The 19,119-nt window shown below is 36.0% G+C and overlaps 1 protein-coding gene across 22 annotated transcripts in view; it reads left to right on the top strand.

The window, feature by feature from the left end:
* Positions 1 to 19,119, top strand: part of AFDN (afadin, adherens junction formation factor) — a 116,942-nt gene that overhangs the window by 64,945 nt on the left and 32,878 nt on the right. For 14 of the 22 annotated variants that reach the window (XM_064708635.1, XM_064708625.1, XM_064708634.1 and 11 more), the window contains 8 exons: positions 588 to 608; positions 1,351 to 1,496; positions 2,542 to 2,636; positions 4,551 to 4,816; positions 5,286 to 5,429; positions 6,575 to 6,773; positions 8,403 to 8,506; positions 9,970 to 10,056. In XM_064708635.1, the coding sequence (XP_064564705.1) occupies positions 588 to 608; positions 1,351 to 1,496; positions 2,542 to 2,636; positions 4,551 to 4,816; positions 5,286 to 5,429; positions 6,575 to 6,773; positions 8,403 to 8,506; positions 9,970 to 10,056 (1,062 nt within the window). The remainder of the gene's footprint in view (positions 1 to 587; positions 609 to 1,350; positions 1,497 to 2,541; positions 2,637 to 4,550; positions 4,817 to 5,285; positions 5,430 to 6,574; positions 6,774 to 8,402; positions 8,507 to 9,969; positions 10,057 to 19,119) is intronic. The other 8 variants (XM_064708632.1, XM_064708631.1, XM_064708638.1 and 5 more) reach the window with 1 other exon arrangement.

Here is a 19,119-nt window from a genome sequence, read left to right as displayed (position 1 = left end):
TATTTCATTTGACTCTTCTGTTGTTTCAAACAATCTTTTTGTTCTTTAATTGAAAAGTTATGTATTAAATCTGTCCTAGGTGTTCTGTGTATTTTGTTTGCTTTTCAATGTTGTTGTTGGGTTGTTTTGTTTTTTTCCATTTTGGATGGGGATTTTCTGTTCTCTCTTTGTATGTGTTTGTATATTGTGTCTATTGCAGCAGTGTGGGCAAATGGCTCCCAGAATCTGTTGTTTGGATGGCTGGTTACCCCATTGCCTGCAAAAATTTCTGCAAGGTTTCTCTGGCACACTGAGCATGGAATAACCAGTCTGGAATGGCAACTAGTTTAAGACATTAATTCCGTGAATTAATTGTGACATGTAGGCACTTCAGTTCGTAGCTGTTGTGCTACTGGTCCTAGTAAAATCATTAATTTTTTAGAAGAAGCTCAGTGGCTTGCATTGTGGCTACTGATTAATGCATCTGTGTATAACTGTGAACATGTGTTGTACCTTCATATTTAGTGTTTGATTTCTAAAGCTTTCATGATTGTTCACAAGTTTCTTTCTTCTATTCTGTTTGATTTCCTTCGTCCGTTTTTCTCCAGGAGGTAGACCAGGTTGATCAGGTAGGATATATTTGCTGGGAACTGATCCTAGCTATGTTGGCTTAGCTCAGTTTCTCATGCTGCTTCCATATCAAAATACAATACTCAAACAGCTGGACTTGAACAGTTCATAACACTCATTCAGCAACTGGAACATGCAGTACTAAAATCCTTTTTTGACTTTGCAACTTTTACGGCATTCCATAATTTCTGCTTAACGCACTTCAATGTGGATATGAAATGACCAAAGTTCTTTTTCTTCCCTTTATTTTCTTTTTTTGTTGTTTGTGGTTCCTATTCTTTGGATTTCATCTGAGGTTGCCTGGCCTGGCATTTGTGGTCGGGAGATGGTGAGATAGATCAGTACTTGATACTGAATCACGTGGTATCAAAGCCAGTGAGCGCAGTATCAGTGTGGCAGTGGGCAGTAGTGAATATGCGCTTAAAAGTGCACAGATTACCAGATACTGCATCTGCTAAGCTCTTAACACTGTGTAATTTGATGCTTACACTGTGGCTTTCATTGATGTGGCTATTGGCAATTTATTAGCATTTCATGTGTTCAGTGAACATGTTAAAATTAAACATAGTAGTTACAGCAATTGCAGTATTACGTACAAACATTTTGCAAATATCTGGTATCTGAGAGATGTTTGGTGAAATGGGAAGAGGTACTGGTCTATCTTTTGGAGCCTTTTTAAGCTGCCATGCTTTATCAGAAAATTATTTCCCTGTATTATTTCTTGCTTCTTTCCACTTACAGAAACAGAAGAATATTGCTGGGGCCCTTGCCTTTTGGATGGCAAATGCATCTGAACTACTCAATTTCATAAAGCAAGACAGAGATCTTAGCCGAATTACTGTGGATGCACAAGATGTTTTGGCACACTTGGTTCAAATGGCATTCAAGTAAGGCTATCAAACTTCTGTTTCAATTACCATTTTCTTTGTTTCTCTGATTTGTAGAACAACTTCACATTTCTGCCAAATTTTAGATATTGCAATAATATCCTTTGAGTATTTTTAAATACCTCAGAGGAAAACTTAGAAGAATGGCCTAGACTTACTTCTTTAGACAGATGCCCTGTCTTGTGAATATGGATCACTGAGTTGTGCACAAGTTTTATCTCTTAGATGATCTTGTGATAGTTGAGGCTGCCAATGATAATTTTAGGGAAATTTAGTTTGTGTTGATTGCTTTCTCTTAATTTAATGTGAAATTGTGAGGTAAGTTTAAGTTTAGTTTTCCTGTTAGTATGTAAATACATGGGCTTAAATATTCCTGAGTCTTTAAAGTAATGAATCTTGTGCTCATTAAAGGCTTCTAAATATAATCTACTTTCATAATTCTCCTAAGTAGCATTTTTCACAGTGGTTTTTTTGCATAGATTTTTCTTAAAAAAGGAAGGACAGGTTTTGGTTTGGAGTAAAAAAATCAAGCTATACATGTCAGCTCAGGCAATTACAGTACTGATTGAAGGAAAAATTGTATTAAATAACCAAATGGGAAGGGGAAACCCTCAGAGGAAAGTGTTATTGAATAAAGATAACAGTATTGGCTAAGCACAACATTAATCAAAATAAAGGCTTAATTTTTGTTCATATGCAGATTTTTTCCTTCTCCCCAAGCCACTGCTGATGGAACCCAAGATTGGCCTGACAGCATTTCTTTGTGTAGCATATGACTGTCTCTTAACAGTGTGGTGGCAGTATTGCATGTAAACGCATATTGCTTGTTCCCAGACAACCTAAGTATTTGTACAACATTTCTAGGAAATTTATGGCAAAATTGGTCTCTCACCCCTTTTAAAAAGTATTATTGGGTTTCCTATAATCACATTCATAACACAAAAATTTCAGGAATCTTGTAGTTTGATAGAACTCTTCTCTTTAGAACCTTTGTAATGAACATATGGAGGATTTAAAATTCACTTTTTTCCCCATTCCCTTCCAGGTACCTGGTTCATTGTCTGCAGTCAGAGCTTAATAACTACATGCCAGCATTCCTGGATGATCCAGAGGAAAATAATCCTCAGAGGCCTAAAATAGGTTAGACTGCTTGATCTCTTCTGAATTTGGTCCCTTAAACCTGTATCCTCCTTGTGCCAGGGTTTCTGAAAGTGGATGCTGTGCTCCAGAGGCAGGCTGGCAATGCTGAGTGCATAGGAAGGATTGCTTCCCTCTCTCCCTCCTGCCAGCTGCACTGCTGCTGACTCAGCAGCTAAGTGTGCAACTGGATACCTTTCAAGCAACAACACACTGTTCAATCACATTCGTCCTGATGTTTACTAGGATCTCGCCTTAATTTTCATTGAGGTTGTTTTCTGTTCAGGTGCCACCTGTCCTGTGCTGTTGCACAGACTTACTCTGTCCTATGTGCAGGACTTGACAGTTGCCTTTGACCTTCATGAAATCCCTGTCAGCCCATTTCTCCAGCCTAATGAGGCCCTCCTGAAAAATGCTGCTGCTCTTTAGTGTATCAGCATTTTGCCCCCTCTTGGTATCATCTGTGAACTTGCTGAGAACGTGCTCCATCACATTGCTCACATCATTAATTGAAGGCATTAATTAAACAGTATCAGTCTCCCCTCAAAACATGAGGGCAGCCACTAATCTGTGATTGCCAGCTGGACATTGCAAATGCACCGAGTCCTATTGTCCAGCCATGTGTTGCCATCAGTTTATCCAGTCCTCACCTTGGCAGTTTCCTCCCATAACTGCAGAGATGTTACGGCAGAACCTGATGAAGAGCCTCCCAGCTGCTAAGGTCAGGCTGGCTGGCCATGTAGCTTCCTGCCAGGCTTCCCTGCTGTGATACTTGAAACATGATGCTTGCCGCCAGAGCGCCCTGCTCAATGTGTGCTGTATCACCCTGCGTTTGTAATCCTTGCTCAGTGACTGTGCTCAGGCTTCTAATGCCTCAATAATTGAAGGAAAAGTGATCTACAGAGCAATTAAACAGAGCATTCTGTTGAAGTACGAAAATTTAATAGATGCTTTCTGGTACTTTAGATGTTAAGCTTTCTGTTCTTGCTTTTTCTCCTGCATTGAACCTTTAAGGAAGACTGAAGAGACATTGCTATGTTTGTAGGGCCGTGCACTGTGAGAGTACTTCTGGGGACACAAACCCAGAAAATGTAGCAAACTGATACTGGAATAAAAGCAGATGCTGTTCATTATTTCAGTTATTTTTGAGCTGCATTATAGATTTCTTATAACCATTATAGATATTTTTTCAGACACAATCTTGAGTTTTGATTCTAAGAAAACTAATGGTCTCTTCAAAAGAGATTTCCAGTTAAAAGTATTGCTTTAAAGAAGACCTGGACATAAGTGTGTTGCTTCCACTGGGAAGCATATGAGGGTGTTTGCTCTTGGTGATGCTAATAGAAGTCCCTCTTGCTTGTTAGGTAATATTGCAGGGGACTAATTGGAAAATGGGATTTTGAAGTGTTTTAAAAATCTGATGTGTGAAAAGAAGGTGCATTTGATAGTTTACCTGCATCATACAGTGCAAATAACTTCAGCTGAAATTTCTGAGTACAGTTTGATACTTAGAAGAAGCTATGGAATAATTAGAATATGCGTTTGAAACAGTAAAATGTAAAGTTTGCGCAGAAGAACAGAATGTGAACTTGTTATAAAAACTAATAGAAAAAATCAGTTTAGTGAAGTGAGAATGTGATTTAAACATTGGGTATAGCCAGTTGTTTACTTGCATGATAAATATTTTCCCCAAGAATTTATTTTCATTTCAGGAGTTATGTTCTACCTAGCATTTGAATGTTGTTCTATCTTTAAAATCATGGACCAGTAAGTGTATTTCTGAAAGATGTGTAATTAAATACGCACAGGTTCCACCTAGCATTCGCCAGCCTCACTTGAGTGTCTTTGTGTTATTGCCTAAACCAGGTGTACTCTGCAGTTTGTGAACGTGAGTGACTTTTTGTTTTATCTCTGTAGATGATGTGCTGCATACCTTGACTGGAGCCATGTCCCTGTTGCGGCGATGCAGAGTAAATGCTGCTCTCACCATACAGCTCTTCTCCCAGCTATTTCATTTTATCAACATGTGGCTTTTTAACAGATTAGTTACAGCCCCAGATTCAGGGTTATGTTCACATTACTGGGGAGCTATCATGCGCCAACAGCTTGGCCACATTGAAGCCTGGGCAGAAAAACAGGGTTTGGAATTGGCTGCTGATTGCCACCTGAGCAGAATAGTACAGGTGAGTGTATTTGTGATTAACACTTCTCACATATTCAAAGACAATATTTGCCTGTGCTGTGTTCCTAGAAAATAATATGTGGACTTGAGGGAGTCAGTCCTGGAATGCTAGATAGCATGGAGGTAAAGACACAAAACATGTTTTCAATATCGTTAATGTTTAAGTTACAAGTGAAATTAATAGTGAACATGGTTGTTAAATTTCCATTTATTAAAAAGAAGACTGAGCTGTAAGACTGAGCTGTAACTATACCAAACAGAGACAGGAAGAGCAGCTGAAAAATTTATTACAGATTCAATATTAATTCATCTTTATTTAGTGTTTTTTTGGGGAGGCTCTTGATGTTGCTTCTGTTACAGATCTGTCTTCTTGCTTTCTCTTTTCCCATACCTAAAGAGCATTTAGACATAAGGCCTAAAGTTTTATTCTGGTTTTAATTTGTCATCTGGGACTTTTTTCTCCCCTCTAGGCAACCACATTGCTTACCATGGACAAATACTCACATGCAGATGTTCCAAATATTAACAGTACTTGTTTTAAGCTGAATTCTCTGCAGCTACAAGCCTTGTTGCAGAATTATCACTGTGCTCCAGATGAACCACTCATCCCAACAGTAAGTCTCTTCTATCACTCATTGTCCAGTTTTAACATACAGGAGATAAAAAACCACTGGCTGTGAATAGCTGTCTTACCTTTGGTGGATGTACTTCACTGACTCAAGCAGGGTGTTAACCAGAATCTCTTACACTGAGTCGGAAAGGAAGGTACCGCTCCATGTTGCACGTATTCAAAGGTGTCACTGCATCTTACACCATTTGTAATGAAATACAGAAAGGTGCTAGAAGAGAGAACAAAGCGCCCCTAAAATCTGGTTCTGTGTAACCAAAAGGAACAAAGTTTGCTAATTTGTAGAAATAAAGGAAAGCATCAGAAACAATACACTTTTTGACATGTAGGAGGTAAATATTGAGGGATCTTGAATCCCTCCATACAAGCAGCGGACAGATTGTCCTTTGATTAACATACTGATACCTGGAACTTGTATGTATGTATATGTCTAATGTTGGTTTTGGGACTGTGCTTTTTTTCTTGATATTTAAGATGACTGAGTATTCTAAGTTTTATCCGTGGCAAAATTCAAAAGACAGCTGTGTTATTGCAGAATTGTAAAAAATACTCTTCAGTAAACTTGGATAGTTCACTGATTCCCCCCCCCCCCCAAAAAAAAAGGCAGAGGTAGTCTAATATTTATATAGCTGCATGCATTATCAACAAAGTCCATATTTTATTAACTTGGGATACATTTGTTTATTAAGTCAGAAGCACTAATACAACAGCTCAAAAGGTGTTGGGGGAATGAGAGGAAGGACATGTAGCTTGAAGACATTTTTATGTATTGGCTACCAAACTAAAAAGTCTTTTGCTGAAGAACATAACCCATATTACCTGTTTACACATAGGTAGAATTCCATAGTTGCTTAGGCTTTTATTATTATTAATAATAATAATAATAATAAATTAAAAACATGCACCACTGGTCTGGAAAATACTGAAGTAAAAATAAGAGCTCATGTCTCGTTTGCTAATACAATTATCTATGGGATTTTATAAAATAAAGCAGTGCAGTGTACTGACTGTACATAGCAGAGACAAAGAAGTTGATTTTTCTTGCAGTCTTAGCATTATCTTAATGTAAGGTTTTTTAACTTCATAAAATGATCACTTTGTAGTAATAATGTCTTTCTGCCTTCTGTCCAGGAATTGATAGAGAATGTAGTCACCGTTGCAGAAAATACAGCTGATGAACTTGCTCGCAGCGATGGCCGAGAGGTCCAGCTGGAAGAGGATCCTGACTTACAGCTACCTTTTCTCTTACCAGAAGATGGCTATTCCTGTGATGTTGTCAGAAATGTTCCAAGTGGTTTGCAAGAATTTTTAGATCCACTCTGTCAAAGAGGTTAGTTCTTTTGTTGTTTTGCAATGATCTGTGTAGCAAACACAGAATGCAGAATATATTTTAGTAAAGTGTAAGCCACTTTTTCTTTGTGTACGATTCAGTCTTTTTATTCTATGCTCTTCAAGTGTTTGTTTTTGCAAGCCATTAAAATTATTAAGGCTTTTTTAATCCTTACCCTTTCTCCCCGTCCCTTTCTTTCAGTTTGAAGGTTCTGGAGCCTGCCAAAATATTGTTGTGCCTTAGCTCCAAAACTTTTTTTATTTTTAAAATTAATGTGAATCGAAAAGTTAGAATCAATTTTTTTTTTTTACTCATCGGCTGCTTCCATGTAACATTAAAAAACCCCATGAGGTTAAAATAATTCTTTCACTGTTGATCAGTATAAGAACTTATGGTTTGGGCATTTGTAATCCAACAGAATTTCAGATGACAAGTAGATGATAGATCTTGTGGTTGCATGAAACTGACTTAAACCTGTGGAAGTAAAGCAGGGGGTCTGTCTGAGCATTTTCAGTAAATGAGCAAGTTATAATCTTTATTTGGTGCTCCTCAATTTTATTAGAATTTCTTAATTTTCTGCTTAAAAGCAGTTGTTTAAAAAAAACTTTTACAGGAATGTCAGAGTAAGAAGGTAAATAAGAGGCTGTAGCAAAGGAGGCTATTGAAAAAGCAGACTTATTCTGTACTACAGTGAACCTTTGCAATTGTTGCTTCCAACTTAGTTTATAGAAAAACTATATTCTTGCATTTAAAAGAAAAGTAGGAACCTCACTGTTTTGAAAGTCCAGTTAGTAGCAGAGGGTAATTTTGAAACTAAAGGAACTTAGTAGAGTAGATTATTTAATTAGTAAGTATAATCCATTGCCATACAAATGGCTGTATATTCATTGTAAGTAAGGCTTTTAAAATGCATATGTTCAAAATTTTGCTTTTTGGGTACCCCTTAAATTATGCTGAGGGGCTTTTTGGAGTGAAACAATGTAAACTGAATTGCAGAAAAATGGTCTTGATGAGGAGGAGAATATCATATATTTGAATGTAGTGATTAATAATTTCTGTGTGATGTGTGTTCTCAGTGTCCCTGATATAGGAAAAAAATGTTGGATATTTCTGAACTGCTGTGGCTTCTTTTTCAAAATTCTGGGAATTTTTCAAATAAAAAAAAGGAAATCAAACTAAATACCTGTAAATTGCAGTGCTGCATTTGAAACCATATTGAATGCACACAGAGCTTCTCCTCTGCTAAATCTATGCTAAGACTGGTTAGCTAGACCCTCTGCAAATAAATTTCTGTAGCACTGTTTTAATCAGAGTTCTGGTAGTTTGTATTCTAAAAAATTATTTGGTGTTTCATGTCTCTTCTGAATCTGGTTGGTAAAAGCAAAATTTTGTAGCCCCAGAGTTTTCTGTGAGCTTGCAGTGTTTTTAAATAAGTGTGTTTCTAAGAAGCAGCAGCTATAGAATTATAGGATTTTGCAGGTAGTAGCATAAAATTGCAGCAAAGGCCATAATGGCATCTGAGATATAAGATTTGACATGTTAATGAACATAAAAAGATGAATACTATTTTATTTTAATTAATCCCTTGAGAAAATACCATTACTTTATTGACATTACTTTTTCTTTTAGGCTTTTGTAGACTAATACCTCATCCACGGTCACCAGGCACATGGACAATATACTTTGAAGGTGCAGATTACGAAAGTCACCTGTCCCATGAGAATGCTGAGCTGGTAAGTATTGATTCAGTGAATAATTACTGACTGCAGTCTTGGCAATGCATTGAGTTTTATGTGATCAGTTTTAGCCCTTATTAGGAATAATAGGATTCATTGTTAAACATGCAGTTCATCAGTGACTTGGTGCATTTAAGGAACTGTTTGGATATTTTTTTAAGTCACTGTTTTTCTAGGCTGTAGCATGATTGTAATTTTCACATAAGTAAACTTTGTCATATTCCTCCATCTGAGAATAAACAGTGAAGAAATTTCTTCTAAACACAGGCAAAAATATATATGGATGTGGGTCTATAAATAACTTATGGAACCCCAGGCTGCTTTTATTTATAAATTGGCAGTTACCAACCAAATATTTAATATTAAGTTCTAGTCTGATGCTTTTTCCTGAAAAAAAACCCAAAAACTTTAGCTTTCCTTTATATTATACTTACTAAAAAGGGTCTCACTTCAGTGCAAGGTAAGGGTTTTTTTCTTTTCTGTTGTAAGGGTTTGTTTGTTTGCTTGCTTTGTGTTGGGTTTTTTCTGCTTGTCTGTTTGAATATCAAAGTTACAGAACAGCTTGGTTTTGGAAAGAGGGTGGCTGTATGTGAAAAATTTTTTAGAGCAACTAAAGCAATATAGCATCACATTTTAATTAGTATTTTCAGCTTAAAAACTACTTGCATTTCTAATACTTGAACTCAATCAGAAAGTACTATTATTTTTTTAAATTACTCTCCTTGGCTTATATTTTTACTTGTCATGGGTCTTGTGGAACTTGCAGTTATGTTTCAGTATGAATACAAGCTGGTGTGCTCCAACTCACATTCTTCAGCTAATGAAGATTGTGATGACAACTTTTTGAGTTGAGGAACTGGCAATGTTAAAAGATATGTAAAAAAAAATTGCTGAACATGTTTGGGGACTCCGGCTGTATTCAAGAGTATTCAGAAGTGAAATTTTTTCAAACTTTATTTCAAAGATTTAATTCTGCTTTTGAAATTAATTGGCTTCTTAATAATTCTGCAAAGAAAATATAATTTTCTAGATGCAGCACTAAAAATTGAGCTCTCTGTGTAGATCACCCTTTACCTTTGTAATAGGCACCCGTGGAGTCTGAAGGTCAGTTGTCGTTAAAAGGTACTACAGTTTTATAGAGCAGTGACGTTTTGATTTGTGATCCATTAATAATCTCTTTACTGAATTAAAGAAGGAGGACCAATGAGTAGACCTCAAGTTTCAGCGGTGTAGTATAACACAGGTGTAGTACTTAATATGAATCCATATTGATTAAATGTTAGCTATTCTACCTTTCTACCTGTAAAATAGATACCAGATATATTATTAAGGATGTGAGACCTGCTGCTCTAACAAAGTAGTTTTGTTTGTAATGAACTGTTTTGCTTAGTTACTTTACTAGCCTGGCAGTGAATATGAACTTCTGAATTTTTTCTTCTTTCCCCTTCGCTATTTGATAGGCTCAGCCTTTGAGAAAAGAACCTGAAATTATCACTGTAACACTAAAAAAACAAAATGGAATGGGACTGAGCATTGTTGCTGCCAAGGTATGGAAGTCAGTTTAAGTCTTACTGAAAAAAGCCTGCTATGGGAAATGTTAATGGAAAAAGTCTGTTTCCCTTAAGTTGTTTGTGCACATTGTGTTGATCACGCTTTTATTCTGATTGGGAAATGTTTCTGTAAAATACACAGATGGGGACAATACAAGGGAAGCCATAATATGGATGTAGTTATTACAACACTTTGATTCAAACCTCTGCTACAGGTTTACTGCGTTTTTTCAGAGCTGAAAGTTAGCAGTGTCATTAAACAGAATTAATAAACAGGTGTATTTAGCACTTCTGCTGAAAGTCAAGAAGCAAACACAAAGAATGTGTGTGTGGGTTAATTGATGAATAAACAAAACAATTCAAATGTATACAATAAAGTTGGAATACTTTCTGCCATGAACACAACACCTTTTCTTTTGCACAGAATAGAAGTGCAGGAATGGATTCAGTTCTGTTTCTTTACAGTGGAGACCTACAGTGTAATAGCTAAAATTGTGGGTGTATGCTGTAGCTAGTATCTGTAGCTAGTAGCTAGGGTGTAGTGTAGCTTGTAGCACTACATAGTAATGTATAGAATGCACATACAGCTCCAGCCACCAGATGGAAGACTCCACTAGTTGGTTGGTTTTGCTTTATTAACTGAATCAAATAGCAGACATCATCTTTTGCATTTAAAACTTGTTATAAATTATGCAACTGTGATACTGAAGAGTCTATGTTGTGGTTAGGTGGTTTACGATAGATGGAATAAGTCTTTCCTAATGTATCTCTTCACTGTGTAGTTTGTGAAACTTCAGAATACTGTGGTACTCTTGGCACTTAGTGCATGAGCTGAAAACATGATTGTTTTACTTTTAAGTTACCTCACATAGTTAATTGCTTCTAAACAGCACTGTTTGATTTTTTTGGTTATTTTTACAACCTTCACTCATTTCAAAGTCTGTTCTTGAAATGGTAATCTTGCATGGTATCAGATTTTAAGAATTATTTCTGACATCTGTAAGAAATAACTGGTGTCAGGTGTATAGTTCTAAACAATTAGCAATTATTGAGGAAACAGTTCAGGATCTGGAAAGTCAATTTTCCTCTCTGATTTTAGTGGAGTGGGTTAATAATCTGAGAAGCAAATACTTGTTCTTGACACTGGATTCAGTATGTATTGGACTTCTGACTGCCATCTGCATTTCTGTTGAATGTTTGAAAATGTGCCATGGAAGTAATTTTTTTTCACTTTACTCTGTGAAATCTAATTTCTCATCTAGAGTGAAGCAGCATAGTAAAGGGGGGAAGTTTCCTTTTTCACTAGAGCTGGCTGGCTTCTAGATGTTGATTTAACAACTGACATTTAGCTTCCATTAGCAGTATGCAAGAGTGCTACTGTCAGTACGTAAGCTTGATCTGAAAGTTTTCTACAAGTTATTTAATACATTTCATGATTTCTGACATCTGTAAAGGAATACCTCATCAGTCATGGAAGGAACAGTTTTCATCTGCACAGTTGCAGGAAACACTGGTTCAGGCAGTCCCATTTTATCTTACCACTGTGTTCTGCCCTAATATTGGAATTCTGATATAAAAACAGTCATGTTTTAAATTTTGCTCTGAAATAAGCAAGAAACAGATTGTTTTAGTTTTGGTGTATATACAATAGAAATTCTGTTTAATATGAAGTCATTAGAATGTTCATTGGATAGAAATGATTGTATGCATTGTTTGAAACAAGTTGCTGTAGTAGTTAAATAGGATTATTTTCAAGAGGTTCAAAGTTGCTTACTGTGAGTAATTATCAGCGTTGCTTTTCTTGTAATAGGCTTCATTAAAAAAAAAGAGTAAAGAAGAATACAAAGAATACACAAGTATTAATTTTCTGGTCAGGGCAGAACAACTTAGAGAACTGAGTGAGTGTGACTGAGAAGCTAGCAAGGGTTGGTGCATTTTTTCTTTCTATTCCTTAGATTGGTGATATTTACTAGCATATATTTCTATATGTCTCAAGTAGTATATCTTTTAACAGCATAAAAGTTAAAATTCTCATTTTTAACTTCAAAAAGGTAGGAAGAAGTCCAATAGACAACTATTTGCTAAAATTTTGTAGTCATTAACTGGATGGAATGCCTGAAATGAGAGGGAGAGGCAAGTATTAGAATAGATTCAGTTTTTCTAAACTTTTTAATAGTAAAAGATTGGCTATTAGGTGCTCATAAAGTTGAAGAAATGAAAGCTCCTACTTTGAGAAATACCTAGTTGCTGCTGCCCTGCACAGGAGCCCAGTTTGATTGCTGACCCAGTTGTGTTTAATGAACAATTGGTTTCTACAGTGCTTCGCAAGGGGCTGTAGCAGTAGAAAGTGCAGCTGGTCAACAGGCCCTGCTCTAACCAGTGAAGGACAACCCTGACTCTGTTTAGCTTTTGTTAGGAAAGCAGTTCTTTTCCTGTGATGTATTTCCTGGATACTTGCTCTCAGTAACATGTTGTGAGAATACCTTTGCATGTCAGTGCTGACCTGCCTTTCTTGTTACGTGTTACGGGGCTTCTCATACTTGTCATGGCCTTTGGATTGAGTTTGTTAACATGCAGCTTGATGATATTCTAGAGATGGACGAAATGGGCAGATTCTCAGGAGATCAAAAAGAAAAATAATTCCAAGGGACTGTTTTTCTTTCTTCTACCCATTGCAAAAAAATGTGTGCTTTCCTTGTAAATCTCTGTTCATCTCTGAGGAAACATCTAAAACATTTGTAATCTAATGATTGAGTTTTTATTAGTTTTGAGGTTTTATTGGCTTAAAGTCTGTGCCAGTTAAGAGTTTCTAATGACAAAATTAGAAATCATACCTTATATAATACCTTTACACCAAATGTTCCTAATTATCAAGTGACTGTTGCGCCTTCTCTTTTGCAATCAAAAAACAAGGATTGAAGTTGAAACCAAGGTTGTACAAGCAGAGAAGGAATGCAGCTTGCATTGGAATGCTGTGCACCTGTTTATTCTTATGATAGAAGTATTACCTTGGGATACTAGGTGTTTGCAAACACATGTACATTAATATAATTAAAACCAAAATGAAACCTGAAGAGGTGAGTCAAGGATTATAGGAAAGTGTCAGGTCTCTGGAGAACTCTCTGTTGATCATCTTCCCACCTAGAGACAGGTAAAATGTTTAAGTGCATTACTTCTTTCACTTTCTAATCACAACTACTCATATTTTATTTAATTAGAAGTTTTAAAGGCCTGCTAGGAGTGCCAGAGAGAGCAGAAATTCAGTGCATCACCTAGTTCACCTCACTTTGGTTATCTGAGACAGGACAGTCCCTCTGAGCAAATGTGTAGTAAGTGCATATGCTATATGCAAGCATAGCAGAGAAAACAGGTTTACTTATGAAACAGCTGTTAACTTCCAGAGCACTGTAAACAGTGTTGTGCTTGTTTGGGTTTTGGTTTTTTTTTTTATAAATTGAAAAAATACCTCAAAGAAAAAAAAAGCAATTCTTAAACTGAATGCTTTAAACCAATTTTTATTTTTATTTAAAATTAAAGTGTATAGCTTCATATGTGATCCAGAAGAATAACTTCTTGTTCTGCCCTTTGGTAGATATTGCATGTTTTCTTACAGTAATACTCTGTAGCTTTATTAGTAATAGCTTTTGTAATGGAATATGGAAATGTAGTTGGTAGGAGTGGTCGGGCATAGGGAACAGGGAACAGTGTTGCTTTTTGAGGTTGTGTGCAGACTTTGGTTGCTCTAACCCTGAAAGATGTTTTGATGTTAAAAGCTGCCAGACTCCCAACCACATTGTGGTTAAGTTTTTATGAAATCCAGATGATTTGGAAGCTGCGTGTGCATGCAGTTTACTTTAAAAATATATCACTTTTTTGGGAGCTTTCGCATGTGACTTCTTAGCCATCTGTGGGCCAGCACATTACTTCCTGTTTAATTTGGAGGTTTTTTGTCTTTAGTACAAAAGGGCTCCCTTTTTGTTTTTTCTAGCAGTTTTCAGAGTTTAATAAAGCCTCTAAAGTAAATGGAAGTCAGAACGGCATAACTGATTACGTAAGAGTCTGAATATTGTATTGGTTATAGCTGGTGTTGATAAATGCTACCCTGTGTCATAGCAGAGCTCCGAGTTATCTCGATGGGTATCTTGGAAAATCCAGCAGACTAGAGCTGGTGGTTGCTGTTGAGGGCTGGAAGAGAAGTGGAGAATTGTTTTTTTTCTTTCAAGGATCTGTAGTCCCGGAGATCAAAATGTGGTTTTCTGTTGTTGGAAGAACAGAATCCATGGTAAGTCCGTTCAGGTTTCTGTTGGGACTGTTTTTCTCTGAAGTTTTACTATCCCTGTACTTTTTCCTGCTCTCTTGCCTGTTTAAACCTGCCAGTAGTTATTTGTTCATGTAGCAACTATGTAATACAGCATGCAGTTAAATATAGTCAGATGTTAGTAGCTAACTTTCTAAAATCTAGAAAGAAAAAACTAATTTTTTAGCTTCTTCTTCATATGTACTTCTGAAATTTGTGGAAGTGACTATTAATATTTAAAGTTTCAGGTGTGATAACTACTATTTTACTGTGCCAGAGCATGAATAGCATGACCTGTGATCTGTTTACTTGTCATATTAGTTGGCTTTAATCAAGGTTCCTCTAAAAGTCTGTTTTCCTCTTAAAAAATCTTAGTGGAATAATTAAAATCAATGTCCCAAGCAGTGTAAGATTTTTAGTACTCTCTAGACCCTTCTGAAAAGATCAGAACATTCACATTTGTTGCAGTTAGGGCTTGTTATTGAACATGTTTGCAGAGGAGAGGCATTTAAATTCTCTTTAGATTCCTACTGCACGAAAGAAAGGATTCCCATGTCCTGCAGGAAGTTTTGTTGATTAATCTTTGCATGCTGGTTATACTCATTAGTATATTGGGATTTACTTCTTTAAAGTATGGAACACTTCTGCTTATTGTCCAGTCATCTTTTAGTAGTATCAACAGAAAAACTTACCTTATGAAATATACAAGGACCTTAAAATGCACACGTATGTGGCCCCACGGGCACATAAATGAGAGTGTATTTTCTAGGATTTTTTAGCAGGTAGTCAGACTAAGTAGTGCTTACTGAAATAGTGTGAGAGGTGATAAGGTGTTTCTCTTTTGACAGAAGCATTTTAAACAGGAGTATGACAGTTCAGCAGTAAATACTCCAGGGAACAGACTTACTGTTCTAAAACAAATTTGTAACATCTTACCCAGAAATAATTTGCATTATTTGGAAACCTTGTTTGTTCATAAGGATGAGTTAAATGATCCTAAATTAAAGTTGCTTTAATTTCTAAACCACTGTTTGTCATTTTATATTTAGCAGTCAGTTCAAGGTGTTAAATTTAAGGAGGGTTTGAGTCTACAGGAATATAAATTTTAAAATAAAATTTTTATGAGGGTTTTTCTGACAAATATCTTGTAGGAGATCCATGTAGAAGGAACAGGTTTAAACATGATTTTAATTTTTTTTTCCCCAAAATTGAAAATTATGCTTGTAGTTAATTATACTGGTAACAATGTACAAATGTGGGTCTAACTTGTCTTTGCAAATACAGACAGTTGATAGGATTTTTTTTTTTACTTACTCGGCTTTTTACAGGTTCTAGGTCTTAAGATTTCAAATATCTCAGCATTTAAAGCCTTCCTGTGACTGTTTTCTAAGCATTTAAGGAAATTTTCTGGTCTTTTCTCCCAGCATGAATTAATTGAAATGTTTTGGTAATAAGATTTAAAATTTTGTGGAGGTGCTTTTTTATTGGGTTTTGTTTTTGTTTTTTTTAGCTTTCAGTACTAAACTGCTAAACTAAACTACTGGTGTTGCCTTAACAGGCTTCTTAGGAGGACTTTAGGGAAAACACAGTGTATAATTCTCATTTTCAGAACAGATTTCTCAATCCCACAGAAATAAAATAGTATGTAGGTTGCCAGTTTAGTTTTCATAATGAACAAATAAGTAGCTGTGTGTTAACAATTTGCTTGTTTTTTGTTGATTCCTAGCTTCCAGCAGAGTTTTTGCTTACATTTCAGTGTCCTGTAGATGTTGTACAAAATTTTTTTAGCGCTTTTATGTGCTGTGTAAAATCTGAAGGTTACACTGTCACAGTGTGATTTTTCTTCTCAGTAGTTGTGAGACCTCAGCTCTGCTCAAGTGGAGTGGGTTTTGTCTTATTTATTCTCTGGTATTTAGATTGATACTGCAAATAGGTGACCCAGACATGTATTTTAGGCCTTGTGAAAGAAAGTGAGTTTTAAAATTCACGTGCCATTTCCTCATTGCACTAATACCCTGTGTATGCAGGCACTTCTTTGCATGCCTGCTAAAATTGTAGCACACATACGCTCTAGCTAGAATTCCTGTACCAGGCTTCTTTAAATTCTGGCATTCTAATAACTTTGAAAATTCTGTTTAGATACATGTTAATACAGCTTTTCTTTTTTTTTTTTTTTTCTATTAATGGAAAAAACTTTTGGAACTTAGTAAGTTCGGTGTTGACTTTTTGCTGTATGAGTAATACTCTCAGTTGGAGTAGGAATTTAGGTACTTAATAGTATGTGTTAGTGTACACACTGATCCAGGATTACTTTGTATCCATCTGAAACTGCAGAGCCTGCATTATGTGGAAGTTAATGCTCTGGGTTTTTTGGGTTGTAATTTATCCTTAGCTATAAAGGCAAGTGCTATTTCTTTGAAAAAGTGCAGAGATACAGAGTGGGTTTTTTTTCCAAAATAAATTGCCCAGTATGTCTTGCCTGTGAAGCCTAATGCAGACATAATTAAGCTGAACCATAGGATCAGAATTGACTTACCGAGGAAGAGCATCAGAGAACGTGCAGCACAACTTGTGGATTTGTACGTAACTCTGAGTATTATTAGTGTGTCAGTGCTCATGGAGTATTTATAGCAAATATACATGAAAAAGTTAACCCTTGTCTGGTGAAATAGAGCTCAAGCAATAAATTTTCCTTGAGCTCAGTGAAAGGGTTTTCCTTTGAACAAAAGAGAAGTGGAATCAAACAGGCTCATGTATTTAATTTCTTTTTTTGTTTTTTTAATTAAATTGCTTTTAATGCATTTCTAGTATATTACATTAAGTTACAGCATTTATAATAATAAAGAAGATGACTTTTTCCAGAAAGATCAAGACAGACTAATGAACAAAATTTGCTTAGTCTTTTACATATGTTGTATATGAAACCTTTTGCATTTACTTACCACTTTTCCCATTTCTTGACAGTAAGAATAAAGTAAAGTAAGTTTGGAGCTGTTGCATACTTGATTCCAATCTTAGGGTTAAATGTTAGGTCAGTTCCTGGAGTGTGAGAGCAGTTATGCTGTTGTAAATTTATGTATTTCTGTTTAGCACAGAAGATGCTAGAGCTCTTTGCGTCAGTGTACCTGCTTTCCATGCTGAACACTGTTAAAATCCCCATACAACCACATATGCACAAGAGTACAGCACAGGATAATTTATTAATGCCATTTCAGGACATCCACTTCAGAACATGCTGGGATTTCCTGTGAGAAGCACATTTGAAAGACGAGAGTATATTCACTTGCTTGCTTTGTGTGCAAGTCAATCTTGATTGCAAACATTCCTTTATTAAAAAGTAACAAGTAACCCTTATTCCATTAAAAATAACAACAAAACTCTTCAGTCTTTTCTCTTTACTCCCTTAGAGATTTCTTATAAGTAGAGCATTTGGATACACCAGACATAAAGTTTCTAGGTTGTTGGATGTGTCAGATGTTGGATGTGCTGCTGCCAATCTGCTTTTTTTTTTCCTTTGTGTATTAAGGCACTTCTCATCTGTTTTTCCCACTCAGTGCAGTTTAAAGCTGCTGTGGAATTGGTCATAGCATTTAAATGCTTAGTATCTTTACCTGTTCAATAATATTGATTATCACCAAAGTTTTGGTGAGAACCTTTTGCTTGTTTTGTTTAATTGGAAATACTTTGATTTGTTTGATTGGAAATATTTTTGTTTGTTTAATTGGAAATATTTTGCCCATTTGTCACTGTACTTTTTCTTGCTCCAGAAACATTTGGGTCTTGGCCCCCAGCATGGAGGAGTATGTGAGAGGGGAAAGCAGAAGTATGTTGTATGTAGAGCATGGGTCAGTCTTAAATTCTTTTTGAGTCAGAGTACAACATGACTCAGTGCAGCTGTAACTAACCACAGCTAACAGGTCAGTTTTAGATACAAGTAGGCTGGTTCACCTCATTTATATTTGAAAAGTATTTTCTCTAATGATGACAGCTTTCTGAAGTGTCTGCATTGGTCTTGAGACAACACAGACCTTAGCTTTCTCTGACAAAGTGGGCTTTTTCTGATTTTCAAGTCCAGAAAAGTTTGCACTTGCTAGAGGTGGGACCAGTAGCTACAAAGTTGGCCTTTCTCTGCCTCTGGGCCCGCAGCAAGTAGTTCAGTGAGTCTTAGACTAAGTATATTTACTACCTAAAGAAGATAAAATTTATACTGATCCAGAAACAACCTAAAGAACACATGCAGCTTTATGGAATGTGAGTGGGTGGGTGGTCAAAAACCTTTGCTTTTGCCTCCTAGAGAGTGAATTTGTAAATGTGCTGCATAGTTTAGTAAATTGTTATTTTTTAAAATGCTTACAAGCTTGGGTTATTTAATTGCTTCTAGATAAATTACTTTCCAGGGCAGTCAGAATGAGACTTGATTCTGTTCCATAGACTTGCTTTTAAGGATGTTTATTACACCTTGCAGAGAGCTTCTGTGGAAGCTTAAGAATCTGGAATTGGGAATTAGCCTTGATAAAAATCAGTGAAATCTACTCTGGGTGTAGGCAGATAAAAGGCTTGATGGCTGATATCAGGCCTGATAAGCTACATTTCTATTCTATTTTCTTTTAACACATTTTTTTTGCAGTTGATTTGTTGCATATCAAACTGTTTAATTTTTGTAAAATACCACAGAAACTTAAGTGACTTGGAAGAACTGTCAGCTGTAAAGCATTATGAGACATCCCAGACACCTTTAGTACGATATATTTGTACACATATAT

The sequence above is a fragment of the Zonotrichia leucophrys genome, chromosome 3 (genome assembly GCF_028769735.1).
Source record: "Zonotrichia leucophrys gambelii isolate GWCS_2022_RI chromosome 3, RI_Zleu_2.0, whole genome shotgun sequence".
Lineage (NCBI taxonomy): Eukaryota > Metazoa > Chordata > Aves > Passeriformes > Passerellidae > Zonotrichia > Zonotrichia leucophrys.
This window is presented reverse-complemented; position numbering and strand designations above follow the sequence as displayed.